This window comes from Schistocerca piceifrons, chromosome 1, assembly GCF_021461385.2.
Source record: "Schistocerca piceifrons isolate TAMUIC-IGC-003096 chromosome 1, iqSchPice1.1, whole genome shotgun sequence".
Classification (NCBI taxonomy): domain Eukaryota; kingdom Metazoa; phylum Arthropoda; class Insecta; order Orthoptera; family Acrididae; genus Schistocerca; species Schistocerca piceifrons.
In genome coordinates, this window is record NC_060138.1 from 201,124,470 (window position 1) to 201,145,132 (window position 20,663).

General features: G+C 37.7%; 1 protein-coding gene across 2 annotated transcripts in view; it reads right to left on the reverse strand.

The window, feature by feature from the left end:
• Positions 1–20,663, reverse strand: part of LOC124792649 (probable maltase) — a 43,804-nt gene that overhangs the window by 4,978 nt on the left and 18,163 nt on the right. The window contains exons 6-10 of one of the 2 annotated variants that reach the window (XM_047257956.1): positions 18,722–18,917; positions 4,561–4,735; positions 3,489–3,678; positions 3,387–3,392; positions 1,148–1,297 (exon numbers count right to left, since the gene is read on the reverse strand). In XM_047257956.1, the coding sequence (XP_047113912.1) occupies positions 1,148–1,297; positions 3,387–3,392; positions 3,489–3,678; positions 4,561–4,735; positions 18,722–18,917 (717 nt within the window). The remainder of the gene's footprint in view (positions 1–1,147; positions 1,298–3,386; positions 3,393–3,488; positions 3,679–4,560; positions 4,736–18,721; positions 18,918–20,663) is intronic. The other variant, XM_047257957.1, reaches the window with a different exon arrangement.

The following is a 20,663-nucleotide window of genomic DNA, read 5'->3' on the forward strand; positions in this document are numbered from 1 at the left end:
ATACTGTGTCTGATACAGAGAATTTGCTTAAGGAACTTCCCCATTTAAGGACAGTGTACAGAGACAATGGATACTCGACCCAGCAAATTAATAGGGCCTTCTCAACTAGAGCCAGGAACCGGGAAGTGGATAAAGAGGAGAACACGCCAGCCAAGTCCCTAGCTTTTCTTCCCTTCCTTGGAAATTTCTCCTTCAAAATAGTGAGGATTCTTAATAATTTTCATGTGAAAGTGGTTTTTCGTCCACCTTCTAGGATTTCGGATTTGCTGGGATCGGTGAAGGATGATTTGTTACTGCGGAAGGCGGGAATTTACAAAATACCGTGCCAATGTGGTATGGCCTATATAGGACAGACAACGTGTACAGTGGAAGAGCGTTTTACGGAACATCATCAACATTGCACTCCCCTACTACAACCCAGTTAGTTTGCAGTTGCGGAACATTTTATTTCCGACGGACATTCAACGGAGTACGACAAAACTTCAATTTTGGCCACAGCAACAACTTTTTGGGACTCCATTATCAAAGAATCCGTTGAAATATGCATAGCGGGAAATCTAATGAACCGTGACAGTTGTTACCAATTGAATAACGCGTGGAATCCCGTCATCTCTGAAATTTGCTTGAGACGAAGACACCAGAAGACTTAGATAGCTGCAGCCAGCCACAATACCGACAGCAGCTGAGTCTTCCAGTTCCACCAGCAAGTGCGCTGTCACTGGGCGGTGTGGTCCTTCTGTCTCTGCGACTGCAACGCATGTGCGGCAGTACCATCATGTGCGGCAGTACCATCAGCGCACTACATACGACGGAGCGGAGAGCATCTTCCTCAGTCCTTGTTCGGCTCACCTGAAGATGGTTGGCAGTTGTCCAGCCAAAATATCACGCAATGAAGTTTACGACGACTTGCTGCAAGCCTGAAATCTTTTTGAACAGCTGATTCGCCAGGAAAATTTCAAATTTTACAGCTTACTAGCTGATGGCTAATCCCTACTACTTGACTCACTGGAGCTGCAGTCAATGTTATTTTAATCCAAATATAAGGCAGTCCTACAGTGACTGGAGGAACATTTACATCCCAACCATGGACAGATGCATCCTCATTAGTAAAATGATAACTTTAAGATAATGACAAGGCGTTACTTACTTCAGTCTGACGGTATCATGCACAAAATTAGAGCTTTGTAACTGCACAGTCAATTCTTCTGATATGTTATCAATACTGTTCAAATTGACAGTAACATTGTTACTGCTGGGGTTGAAGGCAACCAAGATTCCCGGGTTGCCACTTTTAATTCTGAAACAGCAAAAACATAGAAACAAATCAAGCATACTGTTAACAGTTGAATTACTGCATAATCATGTGTTAAAAATAAATCTACCAATCAGTATCAAATTACAGTAGCTTCATTTGAACACTCAGAATCATAGCATATATTTTTTAAACATTCTTTTGCTATGGGCAGAAATGCTGTGAAGCTGTTAACTGTCCCCTTCCACTGCTCATACCTCTCCTCCAGCCCAAACTTTGCAATATTTTAGTTGTGTTTGGTTTCCATTAGCACACTAAGTCATATTAAACAATGGAAAGTACAGGACAGAAAAACAACAGTATCATAAAAGGATAGATTGCTACACACCATATAGAGGAGACATTGAGTCTTAGACCTGCACAATGGAAAGACTGCTGTACATTTTAGCTTCCTGCGAAAAGGCCTCCTCCTGAAGTACAAAACTCATTCACACTAGCACAACTCACATACACAACCACTGCAGGTTGTATACACAGACAAGGAAAAAAATTCCTGCCCTCAGATTTCCTGGTTAAAAATACACTCTTCCCCTGCTGAAACACACTTTTTCTGTGTTAAGGAACAGTATACTTTCCCTCAGAACTGTAAAACTTTGAATTGTTAAGATTTCACACACTGGCATAGAACGTGTTGTCCATAGTGATTGTGTGGAGCCAGCTTGGTCACCGAGTACGAGTCTGTTTTTAGTTTGGTGGCTAAAAGGCTGTTTGAAGCATACGTGTGAACTACAGCTGGGTTACAGTATTTAGATATTTTGAGCTTTAATCAGAGTTTCTTTTACTCTATCATTATGTAAAGATTAGTTGGGTGGATGATCACTGAATTGTTTATAATTCTAGTATGAGTAAAAGGCTGACCCTGTTGTTTCTCTAGAACTAAGGTGTTTGTGAACTAGCTGTTGACATACTGAGCGCATGTTGAATATGAGTACCTGGCTTAAACTGTTAGTACTGCTGTTAATCCAGAACTGTTTCATAACGTCAAGCTCTTATTTGCACTGGTCAAATAGTTACTTTTTTCTTGGAGTGTCGAAGTTATTCAAGTTGTTAATTTGGTATGAGAGGGAGTAACTATCTATTGGCTTAATTCACTGATGGGCCTGTGCTATCAGGTTCATGTTGCAGTTATCTTAAGTTATACGAAGCAGAAGGGTCAAAATATGGGCTATTACAAAGAGAAAGCCACCAAGTGCACTGAAGGACCTACCATTTGTAAAATTAATACCATGCCAATATTATGGTTCATAAACCCACTTTCCCACAAGTTAAGGACTGTTGTTTATCCCTTGGTTGTCAATAGATTCACAAGAATTGTATCTCTTGTTTGGTTACTGTCGAACGATTTCTCGATCCAGCCATTTATTAAATTTTGAGATGTAATTACTGTTTTAAGGAGAAAAAGTCATTTCTGTGGATTCTGTGAGTTCTTTGTACGTATTGTTTATTGTCATTATTCTACTGCAATATATCCTACATTCCCATAATCCCCCTGGTTCCAACCTTCGCTAGTCCCTGTCCTCTGCTTACCTATCCCCTTTCCTGCTTCCATTCCAGCAGAACACAGCCTTTTATTCCACCAACGCACCCTCTAGTCCTTTTCCCCTTCCTTTTCTGATCTGCTCCCCAACCTCCTGAAAGTACCCAGCAGTCCCTATGCTGTCCCACTTCATCCCTGTGTGCTCTGAGAAGCAACACTACCCCCCCCCCCCCCCCCCCCCCGACCCAAGCTGCCTCTTTGTCTTTGTCCCCAAAATCTGATTGTTGCTCCCATTAAGCACAGTTATGACTCTGGCCACAATGGGCAGAGACTGTGGTCATCTGCATGCAAATTGTTCAGAAGAGGCCTCTGGACTAAAAGCTAAAAGGCACAAAGGGCTTTTTGTGCCTGTTGCGCCTCAATGTCTTCTCTATATGATGAGTAGATATCTAAGTAATATCATTTACACAACTCTAGCAGTTATCTTTCTCAATTTAAATATAATTTTGGCCCTGCTTTAACTGGCATTTAAAATTTGAGCAGCTTTATCTTATGAAGTGAAAGCAAATATAAACTTTCAAAAATTATAGTACGTACCGTATCCTAATGCAGCAACAAATGAGAGAAACACCTATGTTAATATAGTTCAAGTTAAATAAATGCTTTTCAGATCAAAAGGGTGAAAATAAGTTAACATACCTTGTCATGACAAACACTGTGCCATTTATGACTGATGTGTCACAGGAGCCATACATTATAGATGGTGACTCACGCTGCTTCACTAAGTCTTTATACAGGTTCAAGTGACTTCTATCAGTCAGCTGAGATGATGCAATGGTATCAAAACTAATGCTACCAGTATCACCTGCAGAAGGTGCCTGTGAAGACCCTGTGTGAAGGAAAGTATTTATGTTTTTAACAGCAATCCAGCAATAACAATTTAAATAATTTCATTGCAAACAGAACTGATGGCACAAAGCATAGTGCTTTTAACGTTTTTTTTGCAAAATGTCTGACTGCTACTGACTTGAGCTACTTCTGCAATATTTAAAGAGGAGACAAATATTTTACAATTACTGCAAGGTGTGTTTCATGTGGTGTATAATGCCTGTCTAAAATTTCATTGGTCATATTATCAAAGTAAAGATACTACAGTTCAGATTTAGATTCTTTGTTCACTACTGACCACACACAGTGGAATAGACTCAGCACAGTATTTGCCCAGCCCACTTCACTTCAACAAATGCTTTGTGAAGCCAAGTCGCTTAGTCTTGGTGTACTCAGCCAAAAGTGCAGTTTATCAGCAAAAGTAATCAATTTTTGAAAATATAATTGGATGGATAAAAAATCTACTCATCAAGCAATGGCAGGAGAAAAGACCTAAGAGTTAAGGAAATGGGCAAGCTTTATGAGCAGAAAGGTTGAAGCAGAAGGAACTTTTAGAAAATAAGGAGACTTACGGAAAAGTTGCCCAGAACCCCATGTCAGGAGAGACTTACCAAATGAGATGATGAAGTAAGACTGACTAGTGGGGACTGAGTTTCAGAATTTTTGGGTTAAGCACATAACTCAACCTTCTTTCACATTTCCTATTTTTTTGTAACATTTCCTTCATTTACGTAATGTACAACAATGCAGATACTAGATATTTAACTAGCAAATCAGAATTTCACAATATTTGTTGTGTGTATTATTTGGTATACAAAGGAAGGATTTAATTATGAAACACCGCAAAGATAAAATTAAAAATATACATTATTTGTAATTTTACCGGTTTGTGACGAGTTGTTCCAGGGCATTGATATGTTACTTGCTCCTTCAATTGCTAATTCGTCTCCATACAGGGTAATTGGTGTTCCCGGCAATAGCATAACAAGCATGGTAAGGCCATCCACAGCTTCTCTCGAAACACGTGTAGCAATACGTTCGCTGTGTCCACCCGATAACTGCCAAAGAAATTTTCATTTTCATACATTTTAAACAATGTTATCAGCAGTATGTAAAATCCAGTTCTGAGGGCAACAAGCAAACACCTGCTAACATCTATTATATTCATAGCCTGAAGAAATATTTGAAAAATTATTAGGCTTTACTCAAAAGTAAATACCCTTTGTCTTTGGCCTAAAAAGGCTACAGGAACAATATATTACAGCTTTTGAAGAAAGCAGTATTTTGCAAATTTGAAAGATTCTACAGTAGTTTGTGGACTACAGAGCAGTATGTTACAAGGAATAAAATCCAACAATTTCCTCCACAAGAATACTATCCATAATTCACAATTGCATACATGGTTATTGGATGCACAGGAAATATAATAAATAACCCTTTTCGTCACAATTATTTTTTCTTTTTAAGTTATCTAATCTATTTAGGTCCCTGTGGCACTCATGATGAGGTGTAACTTTATTTGTATATTGATTATCTTGCACTTTAACTAGTTGAGGTTGTCAGAACTGCATTCTTGTTACAAGAATGTTAAGTATTAAATCAATTTTAAACTCTTGAATAAAAGGAAACAGAAAGAAGACTAACATGAGCAAGCAAGAGAGACTTACCAGCACAGCTGAGAGGAATATTCCTTCACATTATATCGGCATGTAATGTTCAGTACTCCACTTCAAAAAAACTAATTGCTTTGCTCGAAGTGCACAACTACATATCAATCAATTCAAATATATAGTATGTTAAGAATTTAGGTGTTTCTTCTTATTCTGAGAATTTATTTCTTGACATACATGTAATTATACTATTTTATTGTGTGTTTTAGAGTAATTTGTACCCAACATCCTAAACACAGAATGATATTTAAGCCACCCTGAGTAGCTCAGAGACTGCAAAATTCTGTATGTGTGCGCCTAAGGTACAAATTTGCCACATGCATAGCATTTCATCAGTGTAAGTTATCGATTCCATAATTTGATCATCAGCTTGTGTATCTACAGTATATGTTCCTGAGCTGAGAATAAATACTCAAAGCAGCAATATATTTACTATAGTAATTTTTGAGAGTTATTCTAAATGTGTGAGCGTGTAATATTATGACAGTGTTAACTATCAATATCAACATATGGTTTTACTCTGACACTGAATAAAAAGTTAGTCAGATTTAACTTTTGCTATACTGTATCTTTGACTTGTGAATGTGTGTGCCTTAAGCAAAGAACATGCTGTTTCTGCAGTTCAGCTCCTAACATTAAATGCTAATATAACACCAACCAATGTTCCATAAAAGTAATCAGAAAGTTTCCCTTGCTTGTAGTCCAGTTAAAATTACAATATGATTGGCAGATTGGAGTGGTGGGGAGCAATGTTGCTGGCATGGAGGGCAGCCATGCTTCATAAGGTACTGCGTGTACGTACAGAACAGGTAACAACGAGCACATGGGTGATGGGTGGCCCGTACCACTTGATTTACTGAAACATCAATCACAAAGTAATTTTAATCTAAGTGGGGAGAGAAGGGGAGGGGATAGTATCTCAAGACTGCACACGAAACTGTCAGCCAGGACTGAGGAGACATAGTGCTGCAGTTAGTGATGGGACAACCAAATGGTTTTAATAACTGATTGGCCAGACAATTTTTTTTTTCATTCAGTCTGTTTTTCCAGTTAAATGTAATAATCAAATTAACCTAGTCTCTTCAATCATGACAGTTTTTCAAGCTCACTTTAGGTTTAATAGATTTCACTTGCATACTTCATCAGCCTTTATGTTACACATAAACCGTAATTAGGATTGCCGAACTTTTTTAGAGATGAAAAACATATTATTTCAAGGAAAGGCACAAAGAAGTATATTTCTAAATAAAGGAAATACTGTCGAAGTATTTATTTATTTAAATAAGAATTTTTGTACTTCTGGCAATAAGACGGATAATCAGTTGTTTCTAAAAGGTTAATAACTGATGCTACATATAAGTTTATATTTAAATAAATGATCAAACAATTTTTGATCAAGTGTTTGAGCATAACAAAAACATTACTTCCTACAAATTACACAATGGGTTTTTGCCTGAATTTTCATAGCCGCATGAAGAGTGGGAAATGGACTAACAGGCGAGTCAAATTGACCTGCGTGATGTCTAGTTTCTTTTTCTTTTTTGTGTGTGTGTGTGTGTGGGGGGGGGGGGGGGGGGGGGAGGGGATTTGCTTGAAGTAATCAGGGTAATTAAGAAAAACTTAACGAGTAATTTGAGGAAAAACTGAAATCTTTCTACCAACAGCTGGTGATAGCTATGTAAATGAAGTGTCAAAGAGTCTCCTTTCAAGGCCTACACATTTTGTGATAAAACGTTACACTCTTGTGACATTAGATTTCTAAAATTGATTCCTTCGAATCAAGTGTTAAGCTCAAGAACAAAACTTGTTTTGAAAGATGGTAAATGTTTTTTGGAATCATTTGTATAAAAGTAAGAATGATGCTCAAAACCATCTAAGGAAAATAAGGTGCCAACTGAGATCATGCATTCTTTCATACTGAACTATAAATTCTCAAATGGCACCTCATTTGCTGTACAAGATTTCTTGCTTCATTCAAATGTGTGTTGAATGTTATTTCTTACTTTTAAACAAATTATTTTGTAACACATTTGACCTGTTGAAAAAACTTATTTATTTAAATTTATTGAAGTTCCGTCTTTCTCTTCCCACTGGTTTGCATCCATCACCAATGGTTCTCTTTTGGTAAACACTCAGTGATGTGAGCATAAAGATTATCAGATAAACTTTCTTAATTGTTTGGTGATTTAAATCACTTGCTTTTTAAGCATGTACTGTCACTTGTCACAATTTTTTTCTCCCAAGAAATATTTTTCATCATTCATTAATTTTATTTGCTCTGTAATTAATGTGTTTTCATACTGTGAATCACCCTTGCAGATACTGTACACCACATTGAATTTCTCTTTAGAATAAATCGTTATTCAGTCACATTCTCTTTTCTATTCTTACACTTGTTAGCATTTTGATCCAGACACAAAGTTCTTTGTTAAGTAAATGCTAATTATAAACATGGACAATAACTGAACTGAAAGATACTTATTGGAACTAAATAAGAAAGCAAATATACAAATGACAATAGCAGTGGCAACAGGCGATAACAGTGGGCAGTCAGCAATAATGAATTAACAATGCCTAAACAACGAAATATTTCTGCACAGAACTGAATGCAACAGGGGCCAGTCAACTACAATTGTCCTCCCAGCTGTCCTGAGGGATGAAAAATTGGCTACATACTGCTTACAGTGATGGCTAGAGATAGGCTTAATTGTGAAATTCGAGTATCAGTGTGTGAAGGAGAATAGTACTTCTTCATGACTGGTAAATACTATATGTGATAGTTTTCGAAGGCTCTGAAACAAACAGATTCATGCGCGCGGGGTATGAATTGTGCGAATGTAGCTGGTAATGCAATTTTCTGCACCATATTTACCTTACACACACACACACACACACACACACACACACACACACACACACACACACAAAGGCTGAGTAAGTGTTCAAGGGCTAAATTAAATGATTTTTAATTAAGGGGCATCATCACAGCTTTTCAGTAAAATTAATCACAAAAAGTTGGCACTGTTCCTTTCTTTTTCACATATTCCTAAGGAAACTTTTTGATCAACTTCATACTCCCATTGATACATCAGCTGAATTAGATACATTTTAATTGCACCTGGAACAACATAATCTACAGCAATATATTAATCAGCTTTAACTGATGACAAGAACAATTATTATATTCAGTACATAATCAAATGAATATGCTTATACTAACTTTATCATACCCCCACAGATGCCTGTGTGTGTGTGTGTGTGTGTGTGTGTGTGTGTGTGTTTTTCTAACTAACCTCTAGGGTACATGAACCCCAGCTGTATACCAACAGCTAATGGAATTGCTACAGTACAGCACTAAAGAATGGTATCGGCTTAAAGGGCAAACAGTACATGGCTCAACTGACAGAAGACCTACAGACTGGTTTCACTCAAGAAGAAAGTGTCGACCATTTTCACTTGAAAGAAATGAATGAACTACAACCGACAATCTGTTTTCACTCTGTTGCTTCCATCACTAGCTGCTGTCTCTAAGTAGTATTGGTTTAGTTTGTACTTTTTGCAGTTGTCCCTTTTCTAGTGAAAACTAGAGAGTGTGAGAAACAGTTGAGAGATGGTATCACTGTGCAGCTACTCATTATAGCTACATTGCCTATAAAACTTAGAATGTTACAAATCATTCCCCAAAAAACCTTACTATTCAGCACATGTTGGCATCTCGGTGCAAATAAGTGGAGATAAAATAAATGGTGGTAGGGCAGTGACATTCCAGAACACTTTCCCCCTAAGGATAACCTGTGGAATTGATCAAAAATGATCTATTAGGTCTGCCTCAAAATACAGAGAAACAATCACTGCCCCTTCACAGACAATATCTAATTGGGAGATAAAACTGCTATAACAGATTCTACCAATTCAAGAGACAAAGAGAAATTAATTTCTCAATTATGTTAAAGGATAAACACTTTCTTATGTTAAATCTCTCTTTCATATTTCATACATTTGTGATTTGTGAATACTGAATATTATTACTTGTTTGTATTTTCTGCAACAAGTTACTGAGAAATTTATGTCTTCTGTTGGTGTGAATCTGCCTCTTGTTTTCTATAATGATTGACACCTCATCCTGTATGGGGTGCAGATAGCTTTACATCACTTGATGTGAAAATTGTGCAATACACTTTTTATATACATGATGGTTTTTCCTCAAGATTTTGGAATAACATAGCTCTGTTTACGGCATACGTACACAGATGGAGCTGTTGTGCAAGACTGCACTATTAAATTTGGTATTGTTTTTTGATGTAATTCACTGCACAAATTTTTCTACATGCATGTAAACACTATACACTTAATACAAAATGGTCGCCTTGCAGCATTCTTTCGCTTGTGCCTTAGTCCCCCAGTTTTCGCAGGGTCGGCATGGTTACAATCCAATTTGGCATGGTTAATTAGAATGGGTGGCAGGATGTCCTTCCTGCGCCGCCAACCCGGAACCCACCCCCCCCCCCCTCCCCCAGCACGGAATCAGTGTACCCCAGCTGTCTGCATTTAGTGTAAATCATGAAATAGTGCGAACGTGTTTCAAATGACAGAATCATATACTGAGGCGGGACGTGGGGACCAGCCCAGAGTTCACCTAGTGGGATGTGGAAAACCACCTAAAAACTACATCCAGGCCCTCGTCGTTAATCCGCTGGGCAGATTCGATCCGAGTCCAGGAAGCAGCGCATTAGCGCTCTCGGCTAACCTGGTGGTCGGTCGCCTTGCAGCATGTGCACGAGTATCGACTGTTGCATTTTACAGTGAAATTTTGCACTGGTACATTAAATATACAGCATTAGAATTGGCTTAAGACTGCTGAAGATTTCTGAGTTTTTGAATTCCATTACCACGTTAAGAATATTATTTATTATTAAAAAATATTTCCATTTTTTCCATGACATCCACTGTTTTACTTCTGATTTTGTGCAAAATTTCCAGGTTGTCATCGATTTTCAAAGGATGGCCTGCGTCTATTGTATGCTGCTACTGCTGATTTGTTACATTTATCCAGTCCATGTGTTCTTTATACAGAGTTCTGAAATCTTTGACTGTTTAACCTACATAACACTTGTTGGATTGGCTGCAGGTAATTTTCTAAATGCCAGATGCATCAAGATCTGAACACTATGTTTTTGAACTTTTACTTGTTATTAATTGTGTATTATTGAGAATCCATAATCATGTGCTAATGATTTACCTTCATCTGTTAGTCATCAGAGGAAGGGAGCTCTAGTTGGATAGCCAGCCGGTGTGGCCGAGCGGTTCTAGGCGCTTCAGTCTGGAACCGCGTGACCGCTATGGTCATAGGTACAAATCCTGCCTCGGGCATGGATGTGTGATGTCCTTAGGTTAGTTAGGTTTATGTAGCTCTAAGTTCTAGGGGACTGATGACCTCAGATGTTAAGTCCCATAGTGCTCAGAGCCATTTTTTCTAGTTGGATACATGACAACATGCCTTTACAATTTCATATTAATGGTCTCTGGAGAGGGGAAACTGACCTGGTTATTACTACTGAATCTATTCCATATTCAGCCATATCAGGATTAGCTAAGTGAAACAAGGACATTTGGAAACAACTAGCGACAATTAAGCTACGGCAAATGGCCTCGCCACATCTTACAGAAGCCTAAAACTGAAACAAAAAAATTGTTTGAAATGATGTGCAGGCTATTTTGAGCAAGTCCACATCAGGGTATAGTCAGTGGTTGTTAAGAAAGATGAAGTGTGTTATGTGGAGCACTGTGACAGAAATCTGATTTTGTGTTATTTTGCTAAAAATCATTAATTTCATGGGTATCATTTTCATAAAATTTTCCTGCCCCTACACATTGGTTATTATATTTATTTTACAGTCCCTAACAGAGGAGCAAGTCCAATAGAAAGAAATGCCTTGCAACTAGTAATTGCAGCATGGAGCTAACACAAACTTATAGCAACTTAAATGAGTGACACACTCAAAAATATGAGAAAAAATTGTTAATAAATTTGTTCATTAACTTACTATAAACAGGCAATTATATGTCTTTACCAATGATATATTTAAATTTTTGTTTTGATGAAAGGTGCAAGGTTTGATTTTTTCTAACATTTTAGTCTTACTGACCAATAAATCTATATCTATACTCTACAAACCACTAAAGTGCATGATCAAGTATACTCCCCCCCCCCCCCCCCCCCACACACACACTGTACCACCATTGCAGTTTTTCCCCATTGCATTTGCATATGGAGTGCCTTCTAATCCTGTCCTCACTGTCCTTACTGAAGTGATGCACAGGATGCTGTAGTACATTCCCAGATTTCGTTCTTGTAACTGGTCCCTGAACTACGAGATTCACACAATAGTTACATACCTTCTACTGTCTGCAATTCAGATTTTTTGACATTTCAGTGTGTCTTCCATGGCTCAATCAAATCCGATGAAACTTTGTCCAACTCTTTTCTGTAAATGTTTGATATCTGTTAATCCTATTTAACATGTGTCCCACACATTTGATCAATATTCTCAGATGGGTTGTATGATTGTTTAGTAAGCAATCTCCAATGAACTGAAATCTTCCACCTGCTCAATCTCTAACTAGACCTGCTGAGCCACCAAAAATTGTTACATCCATGTATTTGTATGAGGCCTTGCTGAAAAGTACTGTGTCTGAATTTTTATGTGAAAGCTCAAAGTTTTTTTTAAATAAAATCAACATTAACATTTTACTTCTTTATTCTTCATGTCTCGTATTTCTCAACCGTCATCTTGGCAGCTGCACAACCTCATCTCTGCCTACACTGCTTCACCACTATCAAAGTGAAGTCCCTGAATGGGTTCCTTATGTTCTAGAAACGGATAAAAATCAGATGAGACCAAGTTGGGACACTATGGTAGGTGATCAGGTGACAGTGAACCCAAGAGGCTGGATTGTTGCAGGTGTCGCAGCATTCATGTGTGGTCTGGCTTTGTCATGTTGAATGGAGGTGCTCCATGTGTGGGTGAACACACTGAATTCAAAACACTATTACCAAAAACTTTAGAGAAAACCTCAGTTCACTTGTATGCAAGTTCCCCAATCATACTGTAATCATTGGTGGAGACTTTACTCATACAACAATTAATTGGGAAAATTAAAATTTATCAGTGGTGAGCATGGTAGGACATCCTGTGAGACAATACCACATGCCTTCTCTGAAAACTACCTACAACAGGCAGGTTGGAACATCACTCACGATGGAAACATGTTGGATCTAAAAGCAACAAATAGACCTGACCTCTTTAAGGATGTCCACATCGAAACTGGTATCACTTACCATGACACTGTTGTGGCAACAATGATTACCAACATACACACATCAACTAAACCAAGCAGGGAAACGTGTGTTCAGTAACCTACATAAAAATCAGTAGTGTCATACCTCAATGAGGAACTTAAAAATTTCAGCAAAGGTCAGGAGCATATGGAGGAACTCTGGCTCAAGTTTGAAAGAATAGTTGAATGCACACTGGATAGATATGTATCCAGTAGAACAGTCCATAATGTGAGGAAACCTCCATGGAATTCAGCACTGTAAAGAAACTTTTAAAGAAACAGCGACTATTGCATAATAGGTGTAAAACAAAGCATAGGGCTATAGATGCTGAATGAAACACATTTGTCTGTGAAGACAGCAACGTGTGATGCTTTCGATGACTACCTTAGTGGAACACTGTCAAATGATCTTCCATTTAACCCAAAGAAATTCTAACCATATTTAAAAACTGTTAGTGGCACCAAAGTCTGTGACCAGTCCAAAGCAAGTGAGACAGGAATTGAAATTGAAGGTAGCAAAGCAAAAGCTGAAATGTTTAACTCCATTTTCAAATATTCCTTTACAAAGGAAAACCCAGCAGAAGTGTACCAATTTAATCCTTGTACCACTGAAAAGATGAATGAAATAAGTATTGGTGTCAGTATTGTTGAGAAACAGCTGAAATCATTAAAACTGAACACAGCTCCAGGGCCAGATGGAACCCCTGTCAGCTTCTATACTGAATTTGTGGCTCAGTTAGCCCCTCTTTTAACAATAGTGTATCTTAGATCCCTTGGGGAGGGGGTGGGGGGGGGGGGGGGGGGGGGGGCGAAAAAAAAAAGTTTCCAGTTTTTGGAAAAAAGTTCAGGTTACACCTGTCTACAAGAAGGGTAGTAGAAGTGATCGACAAAACTACTGTCCAATCTTTATGACATTTATTTTTTGTACAATCTTAGAACATTCTCTGAGCTCAAACGTAATGAGATATCTTTAACTGCACGATACCAGTGCCAATCAGCTCCGATTCTGAAAACATCGAACACGTGAAACCCAACTTGCACTTTTCTCACATGACATACTAAAAGCTTTCGACCAAGACAATCAGTATTTTTGATTTCCAAGAAGTATTTGACTTAGCACCACATCTATGCTTATTGTCAAAAGTTCAGTCATACGGGGTATCAAGTGATATTTGTTACTGTTTTGACAATTTTTTGGAAGGGAGGATATAGCATGTTATCTTGGATGGAGAGTCATTGTTAGATGTAGAAGCAACTTCAGGTATACCCTTGCTGTTCATGTTGTATGTTAATGACCTTGCAGACAATATCAGAAGTAACCCTTGCAGACAATATCAGTAGTAACATCAGGATTTTTGCAGATTATGCAGTTACCTATAATGAAGTACTATCTGAAACAAGCTGCATAAATACTTGGTCAGATCTTAATAAGATCAAAGTTGTGTGAAGACCGGCAACTTGCTTTAGATGCTCAAAAATGTAAAATTGTACATTATATATGTAAGGTATCCTATGATTATTATATTAGTAACTCACTGTTGGAATTGGTCAACTCATAAATATCTGGGTGTTACGCACTGTAGAGATACGAAATGGAATGAGCACCCAGGCTCAGTCATGGGTTAAGAAGGTGGTAGACTTCGATTTATTGGTAGAATACTGGAGAAGGGCAATCAGTGTACAAATCACTTGTGCGATCTATCCTAGAATGTTGCTCAAGTGTGTGGGACCAGTGCCAAATACAACTAACAGGGGATACTGAGCGTATATAGAGAAGGGCAGCACAGATGGTCACAGGTTTGTTTAACTCATGGCAGAGTGTCACAACATACTGAAGGAAGTGAACTGGAAGACACTTTGAGATAGACATAAACTATCCCAAGAAAGTCTATCAACAAAGTTTCAAGAACCACCTTTAAATGATGACTCTAGGAATATACTAAAATCCCCTACATATCGTGCACATAGAGAGTGTAAGAATGAGATTATAATTATTACTGCGCACACACACACACACACACACACACACACACACACACACAGAGAGAGAGAGAGAGTAGTCAAACAATCATCCTTCCTGCACTTCATATGTGAATGGAACAGGAAGAAACCCTAATAACTGGTACAGTGGGACGTACCCTCTGCCGTGCAGCTCACAGTGGTTTTCAGAGTGTAGAGGTAGATATAGATGCTATTTCATGTATTACGCATTGCCATGTTATATGCTACAATTCAGAGTGGCAGAGGGCTGCAAATATGTGGACTTGAAGAATGAATGTGCAGAATGTTAACTCATTTATTTGAAAAGCTGTATGAGTTTTCAATAAAAAATTTGGAGGCAGTACTTTCCAGCATGACGTCATATGTGTTGCCTATATCCAACTGCGACTCACTGATCTTGCCATCATAGGATTTCTATTTTGTGAAGAGCACAATTTTTAATTATTGTATGTTTAAAGGAAGTTGCAACTCTTTCAACCAGTTTGAAATCTTATCAAGATCTGACTGAATATCTGTGCAGCTTTTTTCAGATAGCACTTTATACAGATAACTGCATCTTCTGCTAAAGTCTGACAAGAGAATGGTTCAATCCAATATGTCGAAACCTATCCAGAAATTTTTCACGCAGGACGAATGCACCGAAAGAAATACAGTGTCAAAATTTTGGCTTTTAAGAAAAGATGTTAAAGTTACTAGTTTTTGCTGCATGAAGGATCACTTATAGCAATTGTTTGTACAGCCCTTCCTGCCTAGGACATAAATCAGCGAATAAGCAGTTGCAGGCATGACAAGAGGGCATACGCCATGTAGCATAAAGTCCCAAGTGCACACATGTGGATTTTAGGCACTTCAACCATACAGAAAATGTCTCAAATCATTAATTTTTAGAATAACTTTCACTTCATATCAACAGCTAAGCTGCTGCAGATGTAATTGTTATACATGTGAATAGCAGGGGAAAGAAAGAAAGAAAATCAAGGCAGTTATGATGTTCCATTACAGACGACTTCCATCAATCAGGACTAAGTTGTGGACATTAAATATTTCATAACAGTTCCTGTAGCACTGTTCTTATGATAATTTTTCACTAATGTATATTTTGCTAACAATGAAGAAGTTTCTTGTTTATTCCCAGTAGTCACCACAAAAATGCTAAGTGTTTATTGAGTGATAAAAACAAACATTTTCCTTGTGTCAGGCACATCTGATAAAAAAAATTTATGCATTCAGGCACTTCACAGTAACTAATAGTTTTATTTACAGAGATCGTGCATGCAGTTAGGAATGAAAGGGTCACTGTTCTGCATATTGTGCTGTGTACTAGGCGTACTTTATCAATTTTATAAAATGTGGTGATGCAAACTGACAAATCAGAAATGACTAAAATCTAAAAATACTGTTCTGCTGATAAACTGAAATGAGAAAGAGCTATTGGAAACTGTACTGACAATTTTCTGAAAAATGCCTTACGCTGCTGAAAAACGTTATGAAGATTTTTGGATGTAACATTGACAATCATTTTCTCCTATTTTTCCAGGTTTTGCTGCATCAGTTACACGATTTTTGCAAGTGCAAACATCCTTTGTTTTAATTTTTGCTTCTAGTTTACCTTGACGTTCCTGAGAGAGAGAGAGAGAGAGAGAGAGAGAGAGAGAGAGAGAGAGAGAGAGAGAGAGAGAGAGTGTGCTGCAGAAACAGTAATCCAGGGATGTTTATCACTGGCATTCATGTATACCAATGTGTCACAGGATTCGACTGCAAAGCAGCTGACTTATTTCGTAATCATAAAAGTGTGAACTGCACAAAAGCTGACTGATTGGCTTTATACACAGCTTTTAGAAGATAAGAAGCTTCAGCTTTATGTCAGCTACGAATTTCTCGATAATTTCCTGAATCTCTTTAACGAGGTCGAGGAAGCCTGGAAATGGTAATCTCACATACAATTCAGATCATGTAGTCTCCTATATCTCCCTCGGTATGGTGCATTTACTATCACAAGCACTTATAAAGCTTTTGAATAGTTTTTCTTTCACATTTTTTTTTTTTTTTTTTTTTTTTTTAAGTTTCATTATGGCGCATATTTTTACTTCCTGTAAACATTCAGATTTTATTAAATGTAACTGGCTTTGCACATTTAAGTGCTTTCTCTCTTCTTCGTTTAACCAAAACATTACAATCTTTTTTCTCACAGAAAGTTATTAATATACATGTTTTCTTTGGCTAGGAAGGTATTGTATTGTTGTTCCTGACTTTAATTAGCACAACAATCATTGTAGAGATCACAACTCGTGGAATCATCTGAATTATTTCCTGTTTCTTCTAACATTTCTACAATTTCTAATGAAATTGTTGACCTCATTGGAATGAATGTCCAAGAAATTAACTAGTAAAGAACACATATATAAGTCTTATGGAAAATTAAGCAATTTCAATTGCATACCGTGTTTCATTGTATTTCATCTTTGCAAGGTTGAAAACATTATTGGATCCCAGATAATTGTGAAACTTTGGGACTTGCACAAAGACAGATGCTATTATGAAGCATATACGACGGGAACAGAAACAAAATTAAAGGAAGAAAGATTGGAGTTTGATTTCCTGTCAACAACCAGATCATTACAGACTGATCAGAAGCTTAGATTAGAAAAGGATGGTGAAGAAAAATCAGCTGTGCCTGTTTCAAAGGAACCATCCTGGCATTTGCCAGGAGCAATTTAGGAAAATCACAGAAAATTTAAATCTGCATGGTGGGACAGGGATTTGAACTGTCAGCCTCCTGAATGTGAATCCCATGTGCTAACACTTAGCGATACTGCAAAGGCAACTGCTAATTATTACTGACATTTAATGAGTAGCATATTAGAGCAAATTGTAACTGAACAATTTTATTAGACAAAAGCTACTAAAAGAAACTGAAATCCACTTTATAAATTAGCATCACATTTTGCCATGTTATCTGCTTATCGATATGCCATCAACCAAAGATATGTGCCCACCAAGTTGCAAATGCATTGTCTGGTACAGCTACGCGCGGGTGTACAGTTATCCAGCTGCCTGACAAACTATGATCTTGGCAAATATTTACAACAAATAAATACATTAATTTCAGGGCAAGTTTTGACGTGTGACTAGACAGTTCCATTGTGAGGTTCCAATTAAATGATAGTTACCACCTCACTTTAGACAAGATTTAAATACAAGATGAATATTGAAGCCTTCACACAAATAGAAAATTACCAAAAGATAAACATGATATTTAACAATAAAACAAACAGGACACCTCTGGACCACTGTCACACCGAATAGTAGCACCCACATCCTTCACCACGAACAAAGGTTTAACATTTCTTACTTTTAAACACATTGTGGGAGCGAACAATGATCAATGTGTTACAAGTATTTACTATCAAAAACAGTCTTGATAATAATTTATCATGGGGACCAGTTTCAACCACTACTGTGGTCTGAAGATGACCGCAATAGTGGTCAAAACCGGTCACCGTAATAAATAAATTGTGATCAAGACTGTTTTTGACAGTAAATATTTTTAACATTTCTGCCTATTATAAAATTCCTTGCTCTTCATGAATTGACTATATGGTTAACAGTAATTTAGATTTGGTATATACCACATGATTTTTTTTTCTAATTTTTCCTGTCACTTCAGAATTTTTTGCTGTATTGTGCATGTAAAAAATGCCAAGGAGCATAATGGATTTAAGTTCATGTGAAACAGTAGGCCTTCCAATAGCTGACTGGTAACTTCAAGTCAAAGAAATGGAAGGGTGTATCCTGTCGTACAGTACTATCTCAAGTAAAGAACTTGTTGCTGACATCTTATGAGTTGAGAAAAACCTTATAATTAGCTATGTCATAGATGATGTTTCACATATGCTTTGATAATATTACATTAAAGCTCCAGCAGTATTTGACTTGAGAAACACAGATATTATGCTTTATTATATTCATGCAGATATCTTGCAGATTATTAACTTCAGAGAAAAAAATAACCATCTATAAAGTAATTATCAGTACCTGCCAGACAGGACGTCCGGTATTACTGCTGTCCAAAACTTTCTTCACAATGTCATTCAAATCATCAGCAGTAAATCCTTCCTTCAGAAGAGTGAAAGTTTCTGTCGGCTGTACCAAATCCACTAAATCTGTGCCATTATTTTTAGCGTATTGATGCAGTGCATTCTTTGACGCATTTCCTTTGACCATAAGAATCCTGTTAAAAGATAGTGTTTGAAAGAGACTGGATATACAAATCTGTGATACACTACTTTGTGTTACAAATTCTCGACAACAATAACAGTTAAATAAGAGTACTGTCAACTCACTAATGACAACAGATCAATTATAGAACTACTATGGCATTCATATATTATTCAGGAAGCTACCATTGAAAGCTCTAAATGGTTACATTATGGATTCCTCTAGTCCTAGTATGTTTCATAATTTGGCATGTAGTATATACACATAACAGTGATCAAAACACCCAAATTTCCTCTTATATAACATAACATTCCTGAATTTACAAATAACTAAAATTGCAAGGTAAAGAAAAGAAAATAACTAATACCAGAGTAAACACTGGCAATGACAAATCTAGTACTTTTCTATGTAAAATTTCAGTGTCGCCGCATTCTAGGCTTCAGGAGAGGGGAGGGGCAATATCACACTTTATGAAAAACCCACAGTTGAGATGGTTATACTCAATCTTTGTCCAATAACCCAATGGAAAATCAGATACAGCATATGTCACCTACTGAACATAATTAAGAGGAAGAGATGGCAAATTGTAGTGATGAATTTTTATAGTAGGCAACGAGTGACGCTGCACTGTACTGTCCAATAAAAAAAGTTATACAATGTACTGTTGCTTATTAAATACATATTAAGACCAAAATGATGTGTTTGATTCTGTTTCTGGTATCTACTTGTTCCAATATTTTGAGAATCTAGCTGTATTATCAGATTCTGACTTGATAAATCAAGATACAAGCATAACCTACAATAGCAAAAAAAATTAGCGAGAATATTTTACTTTCTGTTATCCAAACAAGCTACAAAATAAAAACAAAAAACATTGCATACATACTTTTGGGTTACTGGAGACCACTCACTGAAAGGCATAACACACACACACACACACACACACACACACACACACACACACACACACCCTTTGAGGCATTTCAGTAGGTGAAATACGTTGTGTCAAGTGAGGTTACTGCCTCTGCAGTCACCGGTGAGGAGTCCTGGGTGGCTAGCAGGAGGCAGCCAGATTTCTGGCTAGGAATGCGGGAAGGGAGGGGTGCCACGTGCACAGGCTAAGCATGTGATGCATGGTTGTCGGAACCTTCGTAAGCAGTGCATGCTGAAGGTGGCACTGTGACATGAATTTGAATTTGGGAGGGGGTGACAGGTTGGAAGAAGGGGAAACTTGACTGGAAGGGGTGGAGACACTGGGCTACTGGAGATTGAGGCCAGGACGATTATGGGAGTGAATGATATGGCCAGGACGATTATGGGAAGTGAAATGATATGTTCCATGGAGAACTCTGTGTACTTCAGAGAAGTTGGTAGGTGGAAGGAAGGATCCAGATGACCCAAGTTGTGAAGCAGCTATTGAAATGGAGCATGTCACACTCAGCTACCGTTGTGCCACAGGGTGTGGTCAGTTTTGTTCTTGGCAACAGTCTGGTGGATGACCATTCATCCTGGTGGACAGATATGGATAATAGTCAATACAGACCTAAAGAGCTGTTGCAACATTTGCAGCAGAGTTGGGAATTCGACATGGCTGCATTTGCAAGTGGTTCAGCCTCTGATGGGGGTAGGATGGATAAGCCTGTGATAGGAGTGGAACAGGAAATGCTTGAGTGGGTTGTGCAGGTCTTTGTAACTGTCTTCACAGAAATATGATCCCTGTGGCAAGGGGTTGGGAATGGGAAGAGGTTTAGGGAAGGAC